Source organism: Alternaria viburni (genome assembly GCF_023758015.1).
Source record: "Alternaria viburni strain BMP 2772 chromosome Unknown scaffold_18, whole genome shotgun sequence".
Classification (NCBI taxonomy): domain Eukaryota; kingdom Fungi; phylum Ascomycota; class Dothideomycetes; order Pleosporales; family Pleosporaceae; genus Alternaria; species Alternaria viburni.
The window spans coordinates 430,793-451,868 of record NW_026055787.1 but is presented as its reverse complement, the minus strand read 5'-3'; the positions used below and the strand labels follow the sequence as shown (position 1 = coordinate 451,868).

General features: G+C 53.3%; 7 protein-coding genes across 7 annotated transcripts; 3 read left to right on the top strand and 4 right to left on the bottom strand.

Annotated features, from left to right (window-relative positions):
• Nucleotides 1–963: 963 nt before the first annotated feature.
• On the top strand, nucleotides 964–3,126 carry J4E79_008016 (uncharacterized protein; the record flags this gene model as incomplete). The annotated part of the gene is made up of 4 exons (XM_049356877.1): nucleotides 964–1,329; nucleotides 1,442–1,569; nucleotides 1,792–2,133; nucleotides 2,184–3,126. 4 exons carry the CDS (start codon nucleotides 964–966, stop codon nucleotides 3,124–3,126), a joined length of 1,779 nt encoding a protein of 592 aa, XP_049208724.1.
• A 937-nt stretch (nucleotides 3,127–4,063) lies between these two features.
• Nucleotides 4,064–5,224, top strand: J4E79_008015 (uncharacterized protein; the record flags this gene model as incomplete). The annotated part of the gene is made up of 1 exon (XM_049356876.1): nucleotides 4,064–5,224. The coding sequence occupies one exon, from the start codon at nucleotides 4,064–4,066 to the stop codon at nucleotides 5,222–5,224; it is 1,161 nt and encodes a 386-aa protein (XP_049208723.1).
• A 945-nt stretch (nucleotides 5,225–6,169) lies between these two features.
• On the top strand, nucleotides 6,170–7,516 carry J4E79_008014 (uncharacterized protein; the record flags this gene model as incomplete). The annotated part of the gene is made up of 1 exon (XM_049356875.1): nucleotides 6,170–7,516. The coding sequence occupies one exon, from the start codon at nucleotides 6,170–6,172 to the stop codon at nucleotides 7,514–7,516; it is 1,347 nt and encodes a 448-aa protein (XP_049208722.1).
• A 594-nt stretch (nucleotides 7,517–8,110) lies between these two features.
• Nucleotides 8,111–8,657, bottom strand: J4E79_008013 (uncharacterized protein; the record flags this gene model as incomplete). The annotated part of the gene is made up of 2 exons (XM_049356874.1): nucleotides 8,111–8,397; nucleotides 8,456–8,657. The coding sequence occupies 2 exons, from the start codon at nucleotides 8,655–8,657 to the stop codon at nucleotides 8,111–8,113; spliced, it is 489 nt and encodes a 162-aa protein (XP_049208721.1).
• Nucleotides 8,658–10,395: 1,738 nt separating this feature from the next.
• On the bottom strand, nucleotides 10,396–13,218 carry J4E79_008012 (uncharacterized protein; the record flags this gene model as incomplete). Its single annotated transcript, XM_049356873.1, has 8 exons — nucleotides 10,396–10,495; nucleotides 10,549–10,944; nucleotides 10,994–11,131; nucleotides 11,179–12,685; nucleotides 12,735–12,868; nucleotides 12,933–13,038; nucleotides 13,095–13,133; nucleotides 13,182–13,218. The coding sequence occupies 8 exons, from the start codon at nucleotides 13,216–13,218 to the stop codon at nucleotides 10,396–10,398; spliced, it is 2,457 nt and encodes an 818-aa protein (XP_049208720.1).
• A 1,183-nt stretch (nucleotides 13,219–14,401) lies between these two features.
• Nucleotides 14,402–16,359, bottom strand: J4E79_008011 (uncharacterized protein; the record flags this gene model as incomplete). The annotated part of the gene is made up of 3 exons (XM_049356872.1): nucleotides 14,402–14,673; nucleotides 14,726–15,915; nucleotides 15,974–16,359. 3 exons carry the CDS (start codon nucleotides 16,357–16,359, stop codon nucleotides 14,402–14,404), a joined length of 1,848 nt encoding a protein of 615 aa, XP_049208719.1.
• A 524-nt stretch (nucleotides 16,360–16,883) lies between these two features.
• J4E79_008010 (uncharacterized protein) lies at nucleotides 16,884–20,458 on the bottom strand (the record flags this gene model as incomplete). Its single annotated transcript, XM_049356871.1, has 8 exons — nucleotides 16,884–17,087; nucleotides 17,139–17,305; nucleotides 17,357–19,592; nucleotides 19,710–19,757; nucleotides 19,806–19,946; nucleotides 19,998–20,048; nucleotides 20,099–20,128; nucleotides 20,270–20,458. 8 exons carry the CDS (start codon nucleotides 20,456–20,458, stop codon nucleotides 16,884–16,886), a joined length of 3,066 nt encoding a protein of 1,021 aa, XP_049208718.1.
• Nucleotides 20,459–21,076: the final 618 nt, after the last annotated feature.

Here is a 21,076-nt window from a genome sequence, read left to right as displayed (position 1 = left end):
TTCAGCCTGAGTACGACGCCAGACCACTGGTTCCAATAACGGCATTTTCTTAACCTGTTGCTTTGATTCGGTCGTCCATGCCACACGCGGTATTCGTCGCAGCAGGGCACACTTGGCAGGTCGGCGCCGCATTTTCGCTGACTCTAACCCAGACCTATGTCTTTCTTCGGTCAGACGCCTCTGTCGGGGCCTGCAGATCACTCGTGTTTCCTATGCTGTGACTCCATTGGCGACCTGCGTCCCACCGCTGCTTGTATGGCTGACAAGAGGGTCGCCTAGCAATATTACGATGCAGTCAGATCGGTAAACCGGATTGCATCCCAACGAAGTGCGCCACGAACGACAATCGCGGACCTTCCACCTACACGCTCCTGGTGCCTTCTGTGAAGCACAATCACAGGCCTACACATCTCCACTCTAACGTCTGCGGCCCGCCCCTCTTTCTACGGCATCCTACAGCTGTCATTGCTTTGAAATACAGACTTCTCGCATTTCCTGCGTCTCACGTGTGCATGTTCAGGAACGTCATGAATGCATATCATGGCCTTCAATCTTCCAGGCGTGCTTGCTCTGCTTAGCCTAGTCACTCAGTCGTCATCACAGCAGGATGATCCCGTCAAAGGATTCTGTCGAAGATGGGGTCACTCAACGGCGCAGGTCGACTCAAGGCTTTACATCGATGGCGGTATGATAGGGCAAGTCCCTTTCAGGTCAAACTACTCAAGTAAGTGAAGGTTAAAACACTTCTAGATTCTGTTTCAGCTGTCTAACCATCGACCCTCAGATGATTGGCTTTTGTTCAGTGATTTGAACACTTCGACCGTCGATGCGGGAATGCCAATGCAGTCCGCATACTCAAAGCCCGGTCATATACCCACCGTTTCAGGCGGCTATACTTGGGCAGATGAAACGAACAAATGCTTCTATCAATTCGGAGGAGAGTTTGCCCCAGGCACTAGCCCCATGGATTTCAGCATGTGGACCTACGATGTTGTTCTCAACCAATGGAATACTACTGAAACAATTGGCGAAAAGAACCCGCAACGAGTATCGTATGGCGCAGGGACGCAAGTCGAAAGTCGTGGACTGGGATTCTACTTTGGCGGCTGGCTCAGCAACAAAACAACACCCGGTTGGACTGGACCCCCAATGGCTACGACCGGTCTGATGCGATTTGACATGTCTACCGGCGACTTACAGAATACAACCGGTCCAGATGACATCGGGAGAGCTGAAGGACAACTAGTATTTCTGCCTGTCTCAGATAGCGGCGTGCTCGTTTATTTCGGTGGCATCGAAGACTCGTACCGCAACGGTAGCTTTGACGCAGTAGGTGCAGATGGAACCCCAGCTAAGTCTCCATGCTAACTAGTCGTATCAGGCAAACATGAGTGTATGTCATCGAGAGAGCTGTTATGTTTGGCACAGCTAATCTATCTAGACCATACATGTCTACGACATGGCTTCATCGAAATGGTATACACAGACTGCTTCCGGCGATATACCTGACACCCGGAGGCAATTCTGTGCTGATGTCACCTGGCCCGATGACCAGTCGTCTTTCAACATGTAAGAACATATTTCTGGTCGTACAGCTGTGGAACACCTGAAGCCGGCTCTGGAGATCGTCGATATACAAACAAGAAAGGTCACCGGAGCCCAAGGTACCCCAAGATTGCTCAGAATTCAAGAGATCGCTGGGATATGATACGCTGCCACTGTTGCAGTATCTTCTGTAGACTTAGTATACAAAGTGCGCTATGTTGATCGAGTTATGCTGACGCGCAACAGATACCTATATGGTGGATACGGCTTCGAAAAAGCAGCAGCGTACGACGATGTCTACATCCTATCACTTCCATCATTCACATGGATCAAGGTATTCAGCAGTGATGATGTTCCCTCTCAAGTTGGTCACGGCGGTTGTAGCGCAAACGTCGTCAACCATGCGCAGATGTTAGTCATAGGCGGCTGGTTTCCCCTCTACGACAAATGTGATGCACCCGAGGGACAAGGACAACACAACATGGTTTTAGGATACAACGGTGGGGACTCGAAGCTTTGGGACAAGTTTAGCCCTCAGCTAGACGACTACGTAGTACCTTCACCTATCATTGCCGCAGTTGGAGGCGGGTACGTCTTGACGGACCATCATCAAAAGTTGACACAGCTAATAAGAACAGGCCTACCGGAGGTGCTACAAAGACTTCGCCAGCAACCTGGGGTCATCCAGATCTCGCTACTTACTATACACTCAAACCTACTTTCACAGCAAGATCGGCAACTCGCTCTCTTCCGTCGGCCACTGAATCAGCATCTGGTGGAAGCTCAAAGAAGTCAAACGTAGCAGCCATCGCTGGCGGCACAGTTGGAGGATTGGTGGCACTAATCGTCATTCTGTGCCTCATACTCTTCTGCTTACACCGGCGAAAGAAGTCTTTGAAGAAGAAAGAGGCCGAGACTCCATCTAGTCTCCCACCTGCTGAACTTGCCACCACGGTTCCCCATGAAATGGCCGACACAGATGCTAGCAAGTATGTTTCCATGCACGACCAGGCAGGTTCTATCGCCCTTGCTCATTATCCTGGTCATGTTCAACAACACTCACACTCCGCTAGCCACGATTACAACTCGCCCTACTCGGCTCAAGGCCCTCCCTCGTACGGTCACGCTCCCCCATACATATCTCCTGTTGAAGGCGGGCACACAGGTCGGTCACCACCTGGAGAGCAATTCTTTACCGACGACGTTCGCAACTCTCCGCCAGGTCCTTGGAGCACCCAGGTTCAATATCCTCATTCTGCACAGAACCAAGACGGTCAACATTCGTATCCCACTCCAACCACAGCACGACAGTCTCCGAGCGATGCGCCTCAACAGCAGGTTCCAATCTACTACCCACGACCCAGCGGTCCATCGACGCGTGCGCAATACTCTCCACCTTTGTTCCCCGACAACCAAGGAAGTCCGACAGGAACTCAATATAGTGGCGACGAACAACCCCGCAACATCAGCACTACGCACACTCCAGCACATTTCTATGCTCAGTCACCAACACATGGATCTCCTGGGAGAGACAATAGGAGACCCATACAGGGTAGATTTGTGGAGGAGGGACATATGTGAGATGAATACATTTGTGAGCTATTTGCGAGTACGTAGAAGGAGCATCTTCGAATCCCGGTATATAGCTATCATCTCTCAGCAGTGGATAATGTGATTTCTTCAACGAAGCTGTTACAACCCCCTTCTGTCAGGCTACAGCTAGAACACACGGGATCCGGAGCCAACTTCTCCATGGAGAAGTCTAATATCCGTTGACGTATCGTGCGTAAGCAACTAGATTTGGGTACGGTAACATCTCGGGCCATGTTCTCCTTGGGAAGAGCGCTTCGACGGCCGCCATATCTTCGCTTGTCCAGTTCACCACAAGATTGTCCCATGCGCTCTCGTCGAGGGCCTTGTCGCACTGTGCTAAGTGGAAAAGTACGAGTGCGGAATCGAGCTTAGTTGTTTCCCACTCGATGGGCCAGATGTCTGGGATGTCGTCTTCGCGAGCAACCGGCACATCTTCGATGGAGAATTGATCTATGCTGGTAGCCTGCTTCTGCGTGTTTGTGAGGCGATCAGTCATTCCCAGCGATATATGGCTACTACGATAGATACAAGTAATGCAATAGCGAGGGAGTTCAGGAATACAGAAATTCTGCTTGTAATGTATCGCTCAAATTCATCCAAGCTATCACGACGGACATGTTGTGAAGGTCGTGAAGCTGTCAGCCTTTGATCGGACTTGCACATAAGCGTGACGACAGATTGGACTCCTAGGAAAGGTCTGCGAATATTCAAACGTGAAGCTGTACAATTCTGGATCGAGTGAGTGATGAGGTCTGACAGATAAGTGAGAGTTGGGGATTCAATACTAGCGCGTTAACACGTGTGATCGCGCTTCAGTTTCGCCGACGCTCACACGTCACCCACACGTTTGGTCGAATGCGAGGACACATGTCCTCAGCGACACCACAGCCCTCGCCGACTCGCCCATGATAACGCGACACCCACAATGTTCAACGTGCGCTCGATTGTGCTGCTGGTCGTGTCCTACGTCGTCATCCCGCGCCTGACGTTTCTCCCCCAGAATGTCCACTCCATCCTCATCATCTTCGGGCCCTTCCTCATACCCCGCGTCCTCGACTGGGTCAACCTCGCGCGCGCGACCGGACGAAGCGTACCAATACGGCCGACGCCCCCGAGAGTCCAGCATGCGTTGAACTTGCTCTTCGCGAGCGCTGTCGCGTGCCTCATTCTTTCCTTGTCGCGGTTCGCACCGGACAACATATTTCTTAAGACACAGAGCCACATACGAACCGAGACGAGTGTCTTGTTTGCGCGGCTACGCCACCTCCGGCCGCTTACAGACGAGGACGACGCCTTACGGACAAAGTTCACCTCGAGTGTGCGCAACAAACTGCTATACCTGGCATATGGCCCGGACACGCTGTTGAACTGTGTCTGGTGCACCACAGCCAACGGAAACGACCAGCAAAACCACTTCCTGTATTCGCTCCCCAAGATAGTCACGTCGCACATCTTCCAACTAGGGGTTCTTGGTCTCGCGACATCATCGCTTGTGGGAAGCGAAGGCTCGCGGTTCCGCACACATGCAACGATTGTTGGACTGCTCATGATGGTGGTGGAAGTGTGGTACATGGGCACGTACGACATCACGCTCAACAAGCGCGCACAGTATGTGCAAGACATTGATTCGGCCTACTGGCGTGTCCGCTTTCTACGCTACGTCACCTTCGCAGTGGTTGACATGGCTTTCGCATTTGTCCTCTGGGCTACAAGCACGAACCGCTGGCTCGCCAAGCCTGTTTCCATCGCCGAACGCATCGAAGCAACCACACGAACGTCCGAAGACACCTTCAACAAGATGCGCGCGCTTGCTCTACTTACAAACTCGGTAAACCGCGATCCAGCGTTGCGAGGCGTGCGCGAGGAATACTGGAGAACGGAGGGCAAGGTTACAGCGGAAGTCGTGCAGGACGAACTTGTAACGGAACAAATCAATGCTGCAATCAGCAGGATGGACTTCAGCACGCTTGAAGGACGAGTTGGCGAGGTTGCAGATGGCATCATGAAGGGCATCGATAGCTTGAGGGCAAGCCAGACATTGGCGGCGAGTCAGGTCAGCGATCCGTCGTCATCTCCGGCATCGTGAAGTTCACTTTGCGACGGATAGAGGTGGTGGCGGGGCTTCGGTAGATAGCGCCATTGAAAAGACTGTAATCGGCATGGCCGTCGTAGAATATGATACCCTGTTGTTTTGAAAAGGTCACTTGAGCATTTTTTCCCTGCGGTGAAGTTCCCCATCGCTTGTACCGCTGATTACCGAGCTACTTCGCCCTCTCCCACGGGACTCCAACTTCATGCTTCTGAGGGTTCAGTCCGACATCGCAGATACTACGCATCGTCACTCGTGCTACCCCGACATTTGAACAGGCCCGATATTGCACCGCTATGTTATACAATCCCCCATCTCCATGTCCGGGGATCGGACGCGCGAACTGGTCGCGGATACTAGCGGTAGGTACAAGGATACCGCAGGCTCGGCACACACGCCCTACGCCCGCCATGCGCATCCTTAGTCCTCAGGTACGCTAACGTCACGACCCCGGTTTCGACGGCTTCTGGAAGTCGCGTCTCTCGGCGCCCTCTTCGACGGCAAATTGCTTGTGTGATGTCCAACCAACGGGAAAGACGTTTGATGTCATAGAAGGAAGAGGCAAATGGGCGCAATCAGTCTCCAAACTGGTTTCTCTGGAGAGAGGGTCTAAATCGGCTGCAAGTGGAACCCTTTATCTTTGCATTCTTGAAGGGAACACACTAGACCGCCGCCGTAATCCGCAGGCGGCTGGGCAGACATTACATCGATGGATCGTTCGGGTAGGTGGGTTTGCTCCCGCGCGTGTGATAGGGACGCGTGTGACTCTTGACCGAAATTTTTCAAGGCCTTTGTATAAGAGCACGTCAGGGTACCCGTCTTCTCATTCCACATTGAACTACTTACTTCTCCTACCCTACAGAAGCAATCGTAGATTCTGTGTCTACCCGTTACTATCTCAATTGACAGCTTAACGACTACCCGATCTTACACACAGCAATCATGGCACCCAGCGCCGTCACACCCCCGAACCATATCGAGACCGTTACCGAACTCACCCAAGACGGCATCAAATCTGCGCTTCTGAAGAACGCCCCAGCACAAATCGACTCTGCATCGCTCACAAACTCCATCACTGCCACACCACCAAACGAGCCCGCAAGCAAAAGCCAAGATGTCGTCGACGCACCCCTCGCTGAACTCGATGCCTCCAAGGTTTCTTGCACGTACACCAGCACCCCGCGCTCCGTTCCCGCTGTAGGTTCAGCAGAGATGGCCAGTCAGAAGGTCTGCACCGACCACATGGTGCAAGCTCAATGGACTGTCGAGTCTGGCTGGGCAGCACCTGAGCTCAAGCCCTACGGCCCGCTTTCTCTCGCACCCACAGCCTCATGCCTGCACTACGCAACCGAATGCTTCGAAGGCATGAAGCTGTACCGCGGATACGACGGCAAACTTCGTCTTTTCCGCCCAGACCTGAACTGCCGCCGCATGCTCATGTCCACGAACCGTATCGCTCTCCCCGCATTCGACCCCGAGGAACTGCTCAAGCTCATTGTCAAGCTTTGTGCCACCGATGGTGCCAAATGGCTCCCCAAGGACCGACCTGGACAGTTCCTCTACATTCGTCCCACCATGATTGCTTCCGATCCCGCTCTCGGTGTTGAGCGACCGAAAGAGGCTCTTCTGTTTGTCATCCTATGCTGCTTCGCACCCATGGGCGACATGAGCGGTGGTATCAAGCTGCTCGCCTCCCAAGACGACATGTGCCGCGCATGGCCCGGCGGTTTCGGCTACGCCAAAGTTGGTGCCAACTACGGTCCCTCGCTGGTTGCCCAAGGCGAAGCGAGAAAGCGGGGATACCACCAGATCCTCTGGCTCTTCGGCGACGACTGCACCATCACCGAGGCAGGCGCGAGCAACTTCTTCGTCGTTTGGAAGACCAAGGAAGGAAAGCTACAGCTTGTCACTGCTGACCTCAACGAGCGTATTGTCCTCGACGGTGTAACAAGGAGGTCTATCCTAGAACTCGCCCGCTCAAGACTCACTTCTTCCTCCCCTTCAGCCGATCTGGAGACTCTCGAGGTTGTTGAGCGCAAGTTCAACGTCTTTGAGATTGAGGAGGCGGCCAAGGAGGGCCGTCTTGTCGAGGCTTTCGCGGCTGGTACGGCGTGGTTCGTTGCTCCTATTAGCCAGATCCACTTCCGAGGAAAGGATATCGAGGTCCCTATGGTCAAGGGCGACTCTGGCGCGTACGCGAGCTACTTCAAGAACTCCCTCAAGGGCATCATGTGGGGTAGCGACGGTATGGAGGATCACAAGTGGGGCCGTGTTGTCGAAGAGGAGTAGATGTGTTGACACAAGTGGTGTTGGAGTTGCATGTGCATGAAAAAATGGCGTTTTGTTTCTTTCGGTGGCAGCCATATCTTTTCGGTATTGAGCAAAAGCGAGGAGCATAGGAAGTATTTAGCTGTACGGGCGTGTCATTTCCTTGCAATAAGGGTTACTGAGAATATAGAGCCTAGATGATCAATCCATATTCAAATTCTACAAGATATTACCTACATCATGCCACTTTAACCTAGAAATAACTTAAACACTCTAGAGTCTATATTGACGTTAGGTTCCCGACTTTGGATGTGTTTGTGGTGCTGTAGTCCGCAGACCTGTTTATATTTTCCCTTATACAAGATAATGTTCACTTCTCAACCCTGTTACTCGCATCACACTTTCCTGTGCAAGTCATAAAGTATCGACCCATCTTTTAGGGACCAATATAGTAAAGCATCGATTACCACAACAATGGGACGAACATCACGACACACATCACTCACGCACGCAGTCCAGGTTATCCAGCCAATCGCCAACACTTCGTATCCCCGATTAAAGATTATCCTATTCACAACTACACGAACCACGAGTCCATCTCTCGAACATGCTACTCTACAACAGACCAGCGAACATGGCAACAATGGCCGCACCAGCAGGTACACCGAAAGAGCTACCGGCACCCTCGAAGCTGCTGGCAGTCGCGCTGGGCGCAGACTCGGACTCGGATCCAGTGCCAGTAGCGCTGGTCATGGCGCTGGTAGCGCTAGCAGCAGCGTGGGATTGTGTAGCAGCGACGCTGGCAACGGAAGCCATGGAGGAGGAAGCAGCGGCGCGGAGGGGCTCGGCGGCACCGCAGTAGGAGGTTACGGTGTTCTGGACGGGAGGCTTCTCGAGGGAGTCTACAGTAATGGGTTAGATAATCCGTTGGCTCTTTTCTTGTCTAATGAATGGACTTACCAGGGCAGTTGTTGTAGCAGACGAGAACGTCACGGTAGACGTCGCAGAGGCAGATGAAGTCGTTGCCGTTCTTGTTGCAGTCATCGATACGACCTTGGTAGCCCTGGACACAGGTGTCGACAATGTTCTGGGCGTCGCACTTGTCCTGCGCAGCAACGAAGCTGGCAGTGGCGGCAAAGGCAATAGCGGTGATGAAACGCATCTTGATATTCGACGTTTGGATTCGGAAGTATGAAGTAGGTATAGATATCGAGGAAGTCGGTTCAAATTAAAAGGATATTAAGCTGTAAAACCGTTGATGCCCAAAGCGAATGGTGGGTATCGTAGTCTGAGTAGTGAATATCACCGAGAAAGGTAGGAGGACGGATAGACTTCGAGGAGTGCGACGACGAGAAGAAGAAGAGGAAGAGAAGAGACAGCGACGACAGGGGAGTAAAAGAAAGGCCATGATTTAAACTTTCCACCCCTCGGGAAACCCGCAATCCCTAATCCCCTCTTGTCAAACACCAAACAAAACCAATAACCTTAATCCCCTTTCCCCGGAAGTACCAAGACTGAGAGTCAAGGCGACAGACAAAAAGCATCAGTGCTTCCCCTTGCCGCGCATCTGCTCAAGACACGGGGCTAACGCCGTGTCGCTTAGTGTGTGCCAGGCTCGGAAGATAATAGCGGAAGAGAGATGATTTAGCGCGCCGGACGCTGTCTCCTCCCTCCTAAAACTAAAATTAGGGATTTCAATGCACCAAGAGCGTATTTTTTGCCTCTTGACTGCTGTATCCACTATTGTTTCCTTCGCCGCTCGAGGAGAGGTGGGTAGGACGCAGCTGAGCTGGCACATGCAAGTACAGCAGTGCCCGGCAACCTGCGTGGGCGTGTGGTGGTGCAAGGAGTGAAGACGACGCCGGAGGAAAGCCACAACAGAGGCAGCTTGCATTTCGCTTGTCGAAGCTACCCGAGTCAGGATGTTAATTGGCCAGCGGGCATGATGAACGCCAGGGTGCTGGTCACTTCACGAACCAGCGACGGGGATCAAAGCCGTTGCAAAGGGGATGGGCGCCAAGAAGAGGCTATAATACGGCCGCCGGAACTGCGCCCCTTCCTCTATGGCTCGATGCTTGCAGCTAGCTAACGATCTATGGCGCATCTCCGGACTTTGCGAGATCTTAACATGGGCAACTATACATCGTGAACCCACATCTCATGACATGTTGCTATGCATTCCGTACCCATAACTCGGCTTCTGCCGAAGACGCTGCGGTTCTTCGTTGTATGCTAGCGTCGATGGAATTGTTGTCCAACAAACAGCCTCATCGTGGTGACTGATCGGCAAGCACGGGCGTTCGCTCCCCAAATCTCGCTATCCATACGCTTGAGGCCCGTGGCTGGCACATGTAGATGAGTTCCCGATGAGTTTGGAAATTACATTGAAAGATCATGTGCCGTGCCGCGGTGGACTGATATATGTTCCTCCGGATTGCCTCCACGAAAGGCCATCAGACTGCTCAGATTCATGTGAACGATATCATGTCACCAAAAAGTATGAACTGAAACCTAGCACACACCAATTCAACATACATCAGACATATCAAAATATCACGTAGACTCCTTTCATACCTCATCATCTTCGATTGACGCAGCGCTCATATAAGAAAAGCGCTATCCTACTTCCAATTCTCTCAACCCCAAAACGCCACATGCGCACGTGCAAGCAATGCAAATATGTCCCACGCATACACTGGAGGTGAGCCAGATTAGAGACAAGTTCTGAAAAACCAAGTATCATATACCATCCCAAGGAGCGTGCTCTCGCCATATACTAATGATGCTCCTTTCCTTTCGCAGATTTTGTACAAGGACGACAACGCCATGTAGTAGTCTTCCACACTTCCTCGACCGCAACTGCAGTCAACGCGCACGGCTTCTCCTGGACAGCAATGTGTTTATTCTTGTCCGAAACCGACGGTTTCCTCAACAGCGATTGTAAGTTTCTGGTTGAGTGCTTCGAACGTTTTGTACGGTGGTAAATCGAGACGGTTGAAACTGAGCACTTTGTTAGTATTTGACGCGCGTATTGACTTGGATGGGTATCATACCATGTGTGTGATTTTGGCAATTGGTTGGGCTCACCAGCCTTCTCGATCGTGAATCTTCTCGGTCCATCACTACCTTGCAGATCCTTGAATCCGTTGACGGGGATACGTGATGTACCAGTAGCGAATTGTAGGAGACGGGACTTCTGCTCAGCGTCCCAACTGCGAATGCACTTCCAGAAGTTCTGGATGACCTCGTCGTTCTCGGTGTAGCCACGGTAATCGGTGTGCTTCTTCCAGTCGTCGACATCGATATCGGCAATACCACCGATGAGCAGTTCGAGCTCACGTTCGTCAAAGACGTTCACAAGATCCGCAGGAATGAGTTCGTGGAATCCGGTGATAAATGCCTGGAATTGCTCTTCAACTCGTTTCTGAATGCGCCATTCGGTAATGAGCCTAAGCGGTTAGCACGAATCTGGAACAGAGCAAGATCAGGGTTACTTACTCAACGTATTCGTGTTTGTTCTCGTTAGTCACCTCGATGTCATCACCTCCGGGCTTCAGCTCAATGCTGACGGTTTCACCGAAACGTTCGTCGTCGGTTGCAAAGGTCAGCTCTAAAGCGTCTGTGATATCATTGTTCCTAACGCTGTTAGCACCTGTCAACTTGAAACCAGATACTCAACTTACAGCATCCATTCCAAGTTGCGATGGAAGTCGGCATCAACACCCTCCATGTCCTGGAGGGCGACCTTCTTCCTCAAGATCATCTTGTAGAAAGCTCCAATGAAGAAGGCATCCAAGAAACGGCGGTGGAAAATGGCCAGACCAACAACGCGACCAATGAACTTGAAATAGTTCAAATGTTCGGGGTTAATGCCGGAATGAGGGTTGATTTGAAGAGTGTAGTTGTCGTGCGCAGAGTATTCGAACAAGCAGTAGAAGGGGTTGAACATCTCGTGGGACAGTAGGAAGAAGAATTCTCGAGAAAGACCTCCGTAATCCAGACCATCTTCACCGTCGAACTTGATCATTAATCGCTTCTTGAGATCGGCAGCACTCTGGCGCATAATCTCGTGGTACGAGTCTTCGAAAATATGCGTTCGGCGCACCTTGACGTGACATTGGCCACTGACAATGCGCAGTGCAGGTTGCGATCTGAAGTAGATGAGCTTGCGACGGAAGTCGCGCTTGTACTGAGGTACGTTCTGGTCCAACGAAGAAGGCAATCTCGGATCGTCCCACGTGGTGGTCTTCGTGTTGTGGTCCACAAAGTAAACTCTGGCCGTGTTGGTGAGGCGCATTTCCCATCCAGATGGTAGTGGTCCAAGTTGAGAGACGGGCTGTTGTTGGATTGTGCTTCCATTCGCGGCCTGACCACCGTACATCCTAATGTACTGTTGTCGGCGCGGATCCACCCATGTTGTCGTTCGCGTGTTGTGATCAACAAAGTATGGCCGGCCCTCGGGGGTATGCCGCTGCTCCCAACCAGACGGGAGCTCTCCTGTTCCAGCAGTAGTCGCTCCAGTCGCCATCATGCTTGCGGCGTTGGCTGAGCCAGCGGGCGGCGATGGCTGGCGCTCAGTGAGGGTAGGTGAGTTGGCTCCGGTTCGGTCTTCGGGCAACATGCGGTTCTGATGTCGCATGCGCTCCTGTTGAGTCTGCGCAGCTACATCTCGGCGCTGGTCTGCTTCGTTGAAGCCTGCGCCTGGCCTGATCCAGGTGGTCTGCCTGGTGTTGTGGTCGACGTAGTAGGTTCGCCCTAGGTGGTCCTCACGGCGCTCCCAGCCATTCGGTAGTCTTCCTTGCGCATCCTCAAAGGCGCTGTATGCACCACCGCTGTTGCGAGCCGGGTTTGCTCCATTTGGCGCGGGACCAGGTCCAGCGGGCGGGCCGGTTGGCGTGCCTGCTGGAGGCGCTTGGCTGAGACGCTGGGCAGCGGGTTGGCCTGCGACTGATGGTCGTTGCTGGCCGGGATATACGTCAGGAGGGTGGAGGTTTGTCGTCGATTGTTGTGGAGTTGGCACAGCGCCAGCAGGAGCCCCGTTTACGGATGGGTGCGGGGATGCGGTCGGGCGGGTGGCGTTCTGGCCGCCTTGGCTGATGGGCGCGGTGAGGTTAGTAGAGAGGTTGAGGATAAGCTTGCCGTGGACGACCATGTTGTCGTTGGACTTCTTGAGATCGCGCGTGAGCATCTCTGAGGGTTTGTTAGCACATAGTGCAGGAGCGGCATGGATCAGGCCTACCATCCCCGCCCGCGTCGAGGTCTATCACCGACCCTATGCGGACATTGATGACGCCCAGGAAGCCCTGGTCCTTCTTCTTGAACTTCTTCTGGTCAAAGATCTGAACCGCGAGGACGCTCTCTTCGTTCACTTTCCTGTGTCGTGTGTTAGCGTCATGCGAAAGCGTGGGAGGCGAGGGGCGGGCCCGGGGCAGCGTACATGTCGAAGCTCTCGTTCCAGTAGGGGTTCAGCGTCTTCTTGATGACGCTCGTGGTGCGCGTCTGCTCGCCATTGATCGTGGCTACGGCGAAGGGGTCCGGAAATCCTGCAGCACATGCATGAGCGACGTGACGCCATGGGCCTGGCTGGGGGCATACATACGGAACACATCGCGCTTGTAGAGCCCATCGGCGGCGATGACTGCATCGTGTCAGTGTCGTCTCGGGGGTCACGGGAGGTCAGACGTACTGGTGATGCGCAGGTTGGGCTGGCCGGCGCCGTCCATGATGCGCGGATATGCAGCGCACGAGCAGGGCGCGCAGGTGCGGGAGAGCGGGAGCTGGAGGCGGCGGTCGAGGGGCGGCTCTCAGAGCTCGCGGTGGTATGGGGGGGCCTCTTCGCGGAGGGCCGTCGTGGTGGTGATGTATGGCGTCTCTGGGCTGCGGCGGAGCGACGAGGGTGCTGCAGTACAGGTACTGGAGGAGGCTGTGCGGTGCCAGGGCGGCCGTGCGCAGTCTACAAAGGCAAATGCGGCGGGCGTTCACGGTCCTGCCCGAAGAGCTCCCGGCCTGCGATGGCAGCTGCTTATACAATCCTTTGCAATCGCTGCCAGTCGCTATCCCGCCTCTGTCTCTGCTGTCCAGGCCCGGCGGCTAGGGCGTTGAGCGCTGCGGCGTGAACGATGCGATTGCGCGAGGATGCCTTGTGCTGCCTTGGCGCTTGCCCCGCCTGGTGGGAGACCGATGCGAACTGCTGACAACTGGAGCCGAACGACTCGCGATATATGCTTTCCACGGGGAATTGGGTTCAGAATAGTAGCAACAAGAGTCCTGGCAGGTGTACTCCTTGTCTGGATGGCGAACGCGTGTCTGTCAGGATTGCGTTTGCCCACGAGACGCATGGCATCGATGATGTCAAACCCGCCCGACCTCCCTGTCACCGCCCGCTAGCATATCCATGGACCGAAATAACAGCGTATCCCTCGACCACATCTCTGCTGCCGCACATGGTGCTGGAACTGTCTCCAGTCCCATCTACGTTTTCTTGGTCTTGTCCGTACATGTTTCGAGCTTCTGGGCGCTCACTGCGACGCCTCAGCTGCACCCTATCACCCGACCTCGCCTCAAACACACTGCAAACCACCAGTCAAACACCAAGACTATCATTCGTCTAGACGCGAGCCACATGCAAGGCCACACATTCCTGGATAAACGGCACCGCCACACGTATGGTCCAGCTCAGATCACGTCCCGCCTGTTCCGTATTGCCGTATGCTCAGGCCGAGTGGGTACTGCCGTCAGTTCACTGTAATGCTGCACCGCCACATGTGCCCATCTAGACATGACTTTCAAGTTTCAGAATGAACTTTTTTCGCTGTACACCTAATCTAGTGCGAACCATCCACCTGCTCCAATGCAACCATATGCTGAAATCTAATCTCTATCACGCCAAACTCCACGCTCATCGTCTTACTCTCTAAAACTATCCCCAATCTCAATCTTCTGCATACCCAGCAGCGCCCGTAGTTTGAGGTACGTCTCGTATCCACTCAATTGCATTTCGACTCGCATGTGTCTCGTCCACGCGCCCAGCCAGCTAAGGAAGTTGCTCGGCCAAAGCACGCTGCCGTTGAGGTTGTCCAAACTCTCTTCGTAAACCGTACGACTAGCATACCGGGCTAGAATGAGAAAAGTGCGCATGGGGCCTTGGCGTGTATGTAGACCTTCGTCCAAAGAGCGCGCTTGAGGAATAGTCAGTATCGAGGTCTGATGGAGAATAGTGGCACGACTTACTCAGATCGTTCGTCTTCAAAATCAACAGAATCACCCTCGGAACCTGTCCAAGCAGCTCAATCAGGCTCTCAATCAACCCGTCTCCCAAAGCATCTCCGATGACTTTCTTTTCTTCACTTGTCCTGCTCGTCATCACGCCACCTGTGCCACTCTCCTTCTTCGCCAGCACGGTATAGTCTCTTCCTGTGATTGCCGACGCGAATAGAGGGAAATGCTCTTCTTTGATCCCTGCTACCTCATAGGCGTACTTGCGCATACCAGCTTCGTCAGCGTCCAAGACGGCGAGCCAAAGCTTTGCGTAGTTGCGTCGCAGGGGCAAGGGAATGTCGCGATAGAGACCGTGATCGTATAGTATAACATCGAAATTGGACTTGCCTCCGCGAGCGGGGTTGTGTCGAATGGCGATGTTTCCACCGTGAGGGTCGCAATGAAGTGGTGCATCTCTGCCAAAGATCATCTCGTTGAATATCCGAGCCAAGGCTGCCGACACTTCATCTCTATCAATGCCGTGTTCGTCCAAGCTCTTGAGGTCGTCTGTCCGGAATCCAGATACGTATTCCATGACAAGCAGTCGGCGCTTGGCCCAGAGAACTTTAGGTATGACGACGGGCACATCGCGGACGTGGGAGAAGTACTCACGTGCGCGCATAGCGTTCTTCCCTTCAAGGGCGAAGTCGAGTTCTTGTGGGAGAGAGAGTTGCATTTCGTCGGATAGCCAGGTCAAATCGTATTCGGGAAACCAGCGCTTAAGCGTGGTGAAGGAGAAGCTTGTCAAGGCGAGGTCGAGTTTGGCCCATTCGTCCAGCGCAGGATGTTGTACCTTGACGGCAACCTTCTGGCCAGTCTCACGGACTGTTGCGCGGTGCACTTGAGCCAGCGAGGCCGCGCCTATAGGCCGTTCCTCGAACTCTGAGAAGAAGTCTGAGAGTTCCAGACCTGTGTCTCGCCGGCACATGTCCTGTATGGATTCGAAGGAGGATATCGGGCATTGGTCTTGTAGCGGTATAAAGGTATCGCACCATTCGTTCGGCAAGAGGTAGTTCATGCTGCTCAGATGTTGTCCCAGCTTTATGAAGATGGAGCCGTTCTTCTCGAGCGTGCGGAGTGTACGTTTGGCGCATCGGAGGTGGCAGGCTTTGAGTTGCTCGTTGTAGTCGGGCTCATCATCACGCTTGAGTATGTCGCGATAGCTGTGGGAACAGGTGTATTAGCTATCGAGTGTTCAATTGGATTGCACCAGGCACATACTCTCTTATGTTGAGTACCAGCGTCGCAACCACCCTGTAGCTGCGCTGCGCTGCCACATAGGCGTGTTTGGCATCGTCGTTGACTGTGACGATAGCTGCGCCGATTGCGACTCCGCCTCCAGTTATCAGCAGTCGTCTCCTCCTCTTGCTGCCCTTTGAGCCCCTCCCCGCAGCTGTGGCCGTGGCATTGGCTGCCTCATTGGCCTGGCTTGCAAACGTCCTCTGCGCTCCAAGCCGGGTCGAGAATGCATTGTACCCGGTCGACGTGTTTCGCTGTTGCCATAGGCCTTGTCGCTGCGGCGTCGTGTGTCGTTGGGACCGTATACAAGCTCGGCAAGTCCACGTCCTTCGGAGGAGCGGACTAGTAAGGGCGCTCAGAGTCGACATTATGTGTATACCATGGTCGGCAGGGTCCAAGCACTGCAGAGAGTAGGGCGCTCAGACAGAGATGCGAAAGCGAACGACAAGCGGCAACAGACCATGCGCTTCTAGCCACAAATGTCGTCGTTCGACATTTTTCGATGGAGGCGTCGCGCGAATCGGAACCGGGACGCCACACCCTTGTCGGTTTGCGGCGACCATCGACACTGCCGAGCCCCATCACATGCTAAACCACCTTGCCCAGACACGGTACTGCTTGAACAGTCTCACTTGCATATCGAATTCGCTAACATAACGCGCGCCTTTAAAACATATTCGGCATCCACAACCAGCTGCACCGGATAAGAGACGCCGTCTACCAGCTACTACTTGTTAGTGAAAGCACCATGACACCCTTCCCTCTACTGGTATAGTAATTCCCCCGCGAGATATCCAGTCTATTGCGCAACGCCTGAACTGCATCACCATTACCCGTTCACCCATGTGCCCACAACCGATCCATCAAACTGACCATCATCCCGTACCCCTGTCTACATGTCGACCGTTTCATTGAAGCAAAGTACGCCGTTGCCCTTGAGATAGCCATCTACTCCGTCGGGTGTGTTCTGTCGACGCGGATTTGCCACATGAAGGCTCGCGGGTTGGGCAGCATCTTCGGCTGGGGAATCGGTGATGTCCGTGACGAGGACCAGACCGGCTGTTTTGATCGATTCGATCAGAGCAGGAGCGAGTGACTAGTCATTGTTAGAACCAGGGAACTGCGTATTGAGTCGTACTTCTCTCACCAGTAAACGTGAACTGCAAATCAGGCCCATGAAGTTGTTGTCTCTAGCGATCTGCACAGCCTCCTTTACAGACGTTGTCGTGCGGCCGCTGCTCTGAATGATGTTTGTATTTCCAGAAGGCGACTGCGAAGTATCGGCTCCGAGCTCGTTGCAGAGGAGAACTGGATCTATCTCAATGTTAGCATCTGTTGCATTCATTGTTCTATGATTGAACTCACAGTTGGGCTGCTTCCAGTTGATGACCGTGCATATGTCCTGGTTGAAGGAGCTGAACAGCACACTTCTCAGTGTCCCGTCTATCTCGCCCGCGCCTTGCTCCCTCAATTGACGCGCGTGTTCAAAGACTACAGACAAGATCTTGTCTGCGAAAGTGTTCATATCGTGCGTGGGGCCGAGTTTGAGGCGTTCTTCTTCGAGCCGGGATGGGAAGAGAACGTGCAGCTCCACATGAATGTGGGCCGGAAGTGCCGACAAGGCATCTTTCAGCGTAATGAACGAAGACGCCATGATTTGATAGATATTTGGTATGTTGATCGAACCGTTGTTGCCGAGTTCCGCAGCAAGCTGGTCTGCAGCCGTGGTTGTTTGCGCGACGCCGATCGCAGCGAATTGCGCATATGTAAGGATGTTGACCGGAACTTCTAGCCCGTGATGATTGACCTTCCATCTCGGATGTAGCACCGGTATGCCATCTGCAGTCAGTTGGACGAACAGGCGTACGTATTCACCAGACAGGCTGGACCCGGTGATCAATGTATGAGGCTGTGAATCCAGTTGACTAGTAGCCTTCCAGTAAGTTGCAAAGTGTGTAATCTCGAGCGGAATTCCGTGGAACGGCTTGACCACTTGGAAGTCGAAGGTGACTCTGCCAATGGCTCGCAATCTTGGGTCAAACAGTTCGAGATGCCATCGGCCCGTGCTTTTCGAACGCTCCGTGAATACCTTTGAAGAAGCCACACTGCGAGCGATGACCTTTGATCCTATCGTAGGGTACACGTCGAAGTCGATAGAGAAGGTATCGAGATTCTCGATCTGGAAAGAGATTACCTTGAACTCATCTTGTATGGGCAGCAGGATATTGCGTGGTATAAGATCGGAGCTCTTCGAAGAGATGGTAAGCCTTGCAGCAGGGTACTTCGATTCGTCATAGAATCGAATAGCATCCTTGCCCACCTTCTCGAAGTTGATGACTACGAACGTCTTCGTGTCCAGGAAGTTGTGGCCATATCTTCGGAAGGGTATGATCGGTGGTGGTAGGATGAACTCGGGAATACCGTCAGGATCGCCTTCAATATCCATGGCTGTAGGCATTGAGCTGGACAGCTGAGAGGATATTTGAGGCGAGGCCTGTTTCTGTGTCATGAGCCCGACACCGCGTCCAACAGAAGCAAGTAGCTGCATGCACTCTAGATGCCCTTCCCATGTCGCGTAGTACATGGCGGAAAGACCTTTCTCATCCACAATGTCTACGTCGACTTGACATTGAAGTAGTGTCTTAAGACACTCCACATGACCCTCGCTCGCAGCATGAAAGAGTGGCGTCCATTGATAGAGTTTGTCTGGCTGGTCGAGGTCGGCGCCGTATTTCCGCAGCATCAACAAGGCTTCTGGCGTCTTGCCCGATCGTGCCACCAAGTGTTGAGGGAACAGCCCTTCCGCATCCGAAAGCATCTCTGCCGACCTTTGTAGAAGGAGTTCCAGGATCTCTAGCGATGCATATTGGCATGCGAGATTGAGCGGCACATGCTCTCCAGGACCCAGACGCGTAAGATCAGCACCTCGCGAAAGAAGTATCTCCACGCAAGCAAGCTTTGAGTGCACGATGGCATGTATCAGGGGCGTGAAGCTGTCCTGATCCCGAAAGTTCACTGTTTCTGGAGCAGCGTTTATGAGTTCCTGCACCAGCTCCACGTATCCATGCATACAGGCGTAATGCAATGGTATCCTGCCGTACACGTCCGTCGCGTGCACATCCACGTTGCTCGATAGGCCAAGTTTGAGTACTTCGATCCTGCCGCTGATGGCCGACTTATGGAGACAATTTCGCTCGTTGATCTCATCCTCTTGTTGGAGATTTACTAGGTTCGAGTCGAGCAAAATTCGCAGTGCAGACTCCGGCGCTTCGGCAACGGTGCTGAGAAACGCTCGAGAGATGTGGTCGCTTGCATCGGGGAGGGTCGACAGACGAGCGAGGCATTCTTCTATCTTGCCTTGGTTCGCGGTGTTGATGGCTTGCACAAATTGGTTGTCGAGCTCGAGTTTCGCTTCGAAAGCAGGTTCGGAGACGCGCGGTTCGGCTGTGGGATGAGGGGCTTGTACTCCTTCGCCTTCAGCCCATCCCGAGAAATCAAGGAGTGCTTGGGTTGCTTGATCGGAAAGCGTGCTGATGACTTCTCGGTTGAAGCATGGTTGGACTTCGACGGCGCGCGCGAGGTAAAGCTGCTTTTCCCTTGACTGGTATGGAGTCAGCCAATGTCGGTGATGCGCAGGTGATGGTAACGGACTTTGGATGTTTTGTCCCACTAGGCAATGTTAGCAGGCCGTTGACGACAGAGAGTGGGTGTATCAAACCTTCTTGAGGATCTTTGAAAAGGCTGTTTCGTTCACTTCCACGAATTGCTAAGTCAGGTTAGTGGGGGCAGCCCCGAGTGTGTGCGGACCAATCACCTCAAGTTTGTTAAGATCCATGCTAAACTGCTTTAGCCCCTCCTCGAGGGCAACATATCGCGAGGATGTCTTGGAGACAGACTGCGGGTGTTGTTGCATGACTCTCTTCTTATCGAGAAGCGTGGTCAAGCGCAGACGCAACTGCGACAGAGGTGAGCGCTGAGCACCCCACACACAATGAGTAGAACATACCTCTGCCTCTTTCTGTAGGTAGAATGTGTTGACCTTTTCGAGCTCACGTTCCTGTGCATCAAGTAAGAACCTATGTATATGTCGCTGGCACAAAGACCTACCACTCGGAAGAAGAAAGTGGCCTTGTTTGCCTGCAAAGACGATTGCGGATCCAGGGATTCATGTTGAAAACCCTCGCTCTGTGGAGGTATCACTGGTGTAGCGCTAAGTTTCTTGATGAGCTACGGAATTCATGATTAGTGAAGCCTCGATAGCAGGGAAAGCATAAGGACCTTCTTGAGTGCTTTGTAGTCGACAAAGCTGGCGGCGTATTCTGGGATTTCCAGTTGCCTTTTCTGGATGTGCTTTCCGAACTTCCTGGAAAAGCGTGCTGAGTCAGTAGTGTCTTCTTTGGAAGCAAGACTCGTCGACGAGGCTGTCTTTTTCAAAACCACCAGTGGGCGGGGTTGAAGGGTCTCCATATGATGGGGAGACGTACATGATGCTAGTAGCAAGAAGAAACTCAAAAGTGTTGTTCTCGAAGCCTCGCGGCTATGCGCATACGATGATGCACAAGCGATGGATCCAGTTCCGGGTTGCGTTGCAGATCCAACCATACAGGACCCACGATGTCAGGTGTGTGGTCTTCGGCCGCCGCCTATTCGGCAGTGGAGACAGGAGAAAAGCTCAAGACGTGATGAGGCTTGCTGGTGACAGCCCAAAGAACGGCCGTGCGTGGTTGGTAGGGAAGTCGAGAAGTGAAGTCACTCACGATGCAGCTGGCGGTACCCTGCAGTGGACCGCTCAATCCATAGACTCGCTTGGGCCTGGTCAGACAGCGTGTTAGCAGGTATTTGGAAGATGCCGAACGAGGGGCCTGGCTTGAGAACGCCACCGACGACTCATTGTAGGAGGGCCACGAGATTGTGCATACGCTGGCAGAAGGGCAGAATGCCCATGTCGTTCACACGACTGGAGAGCGCGGGCGAATCAGCGGGCGTATAGCCGCCACGAGGTTCAGCAACTGCTCACAGACGGATGTCGTTAGGTCGGTCGCATGGGGCAGGGGAGGTGTCGCATGCGGATATTCTGCCGAACAG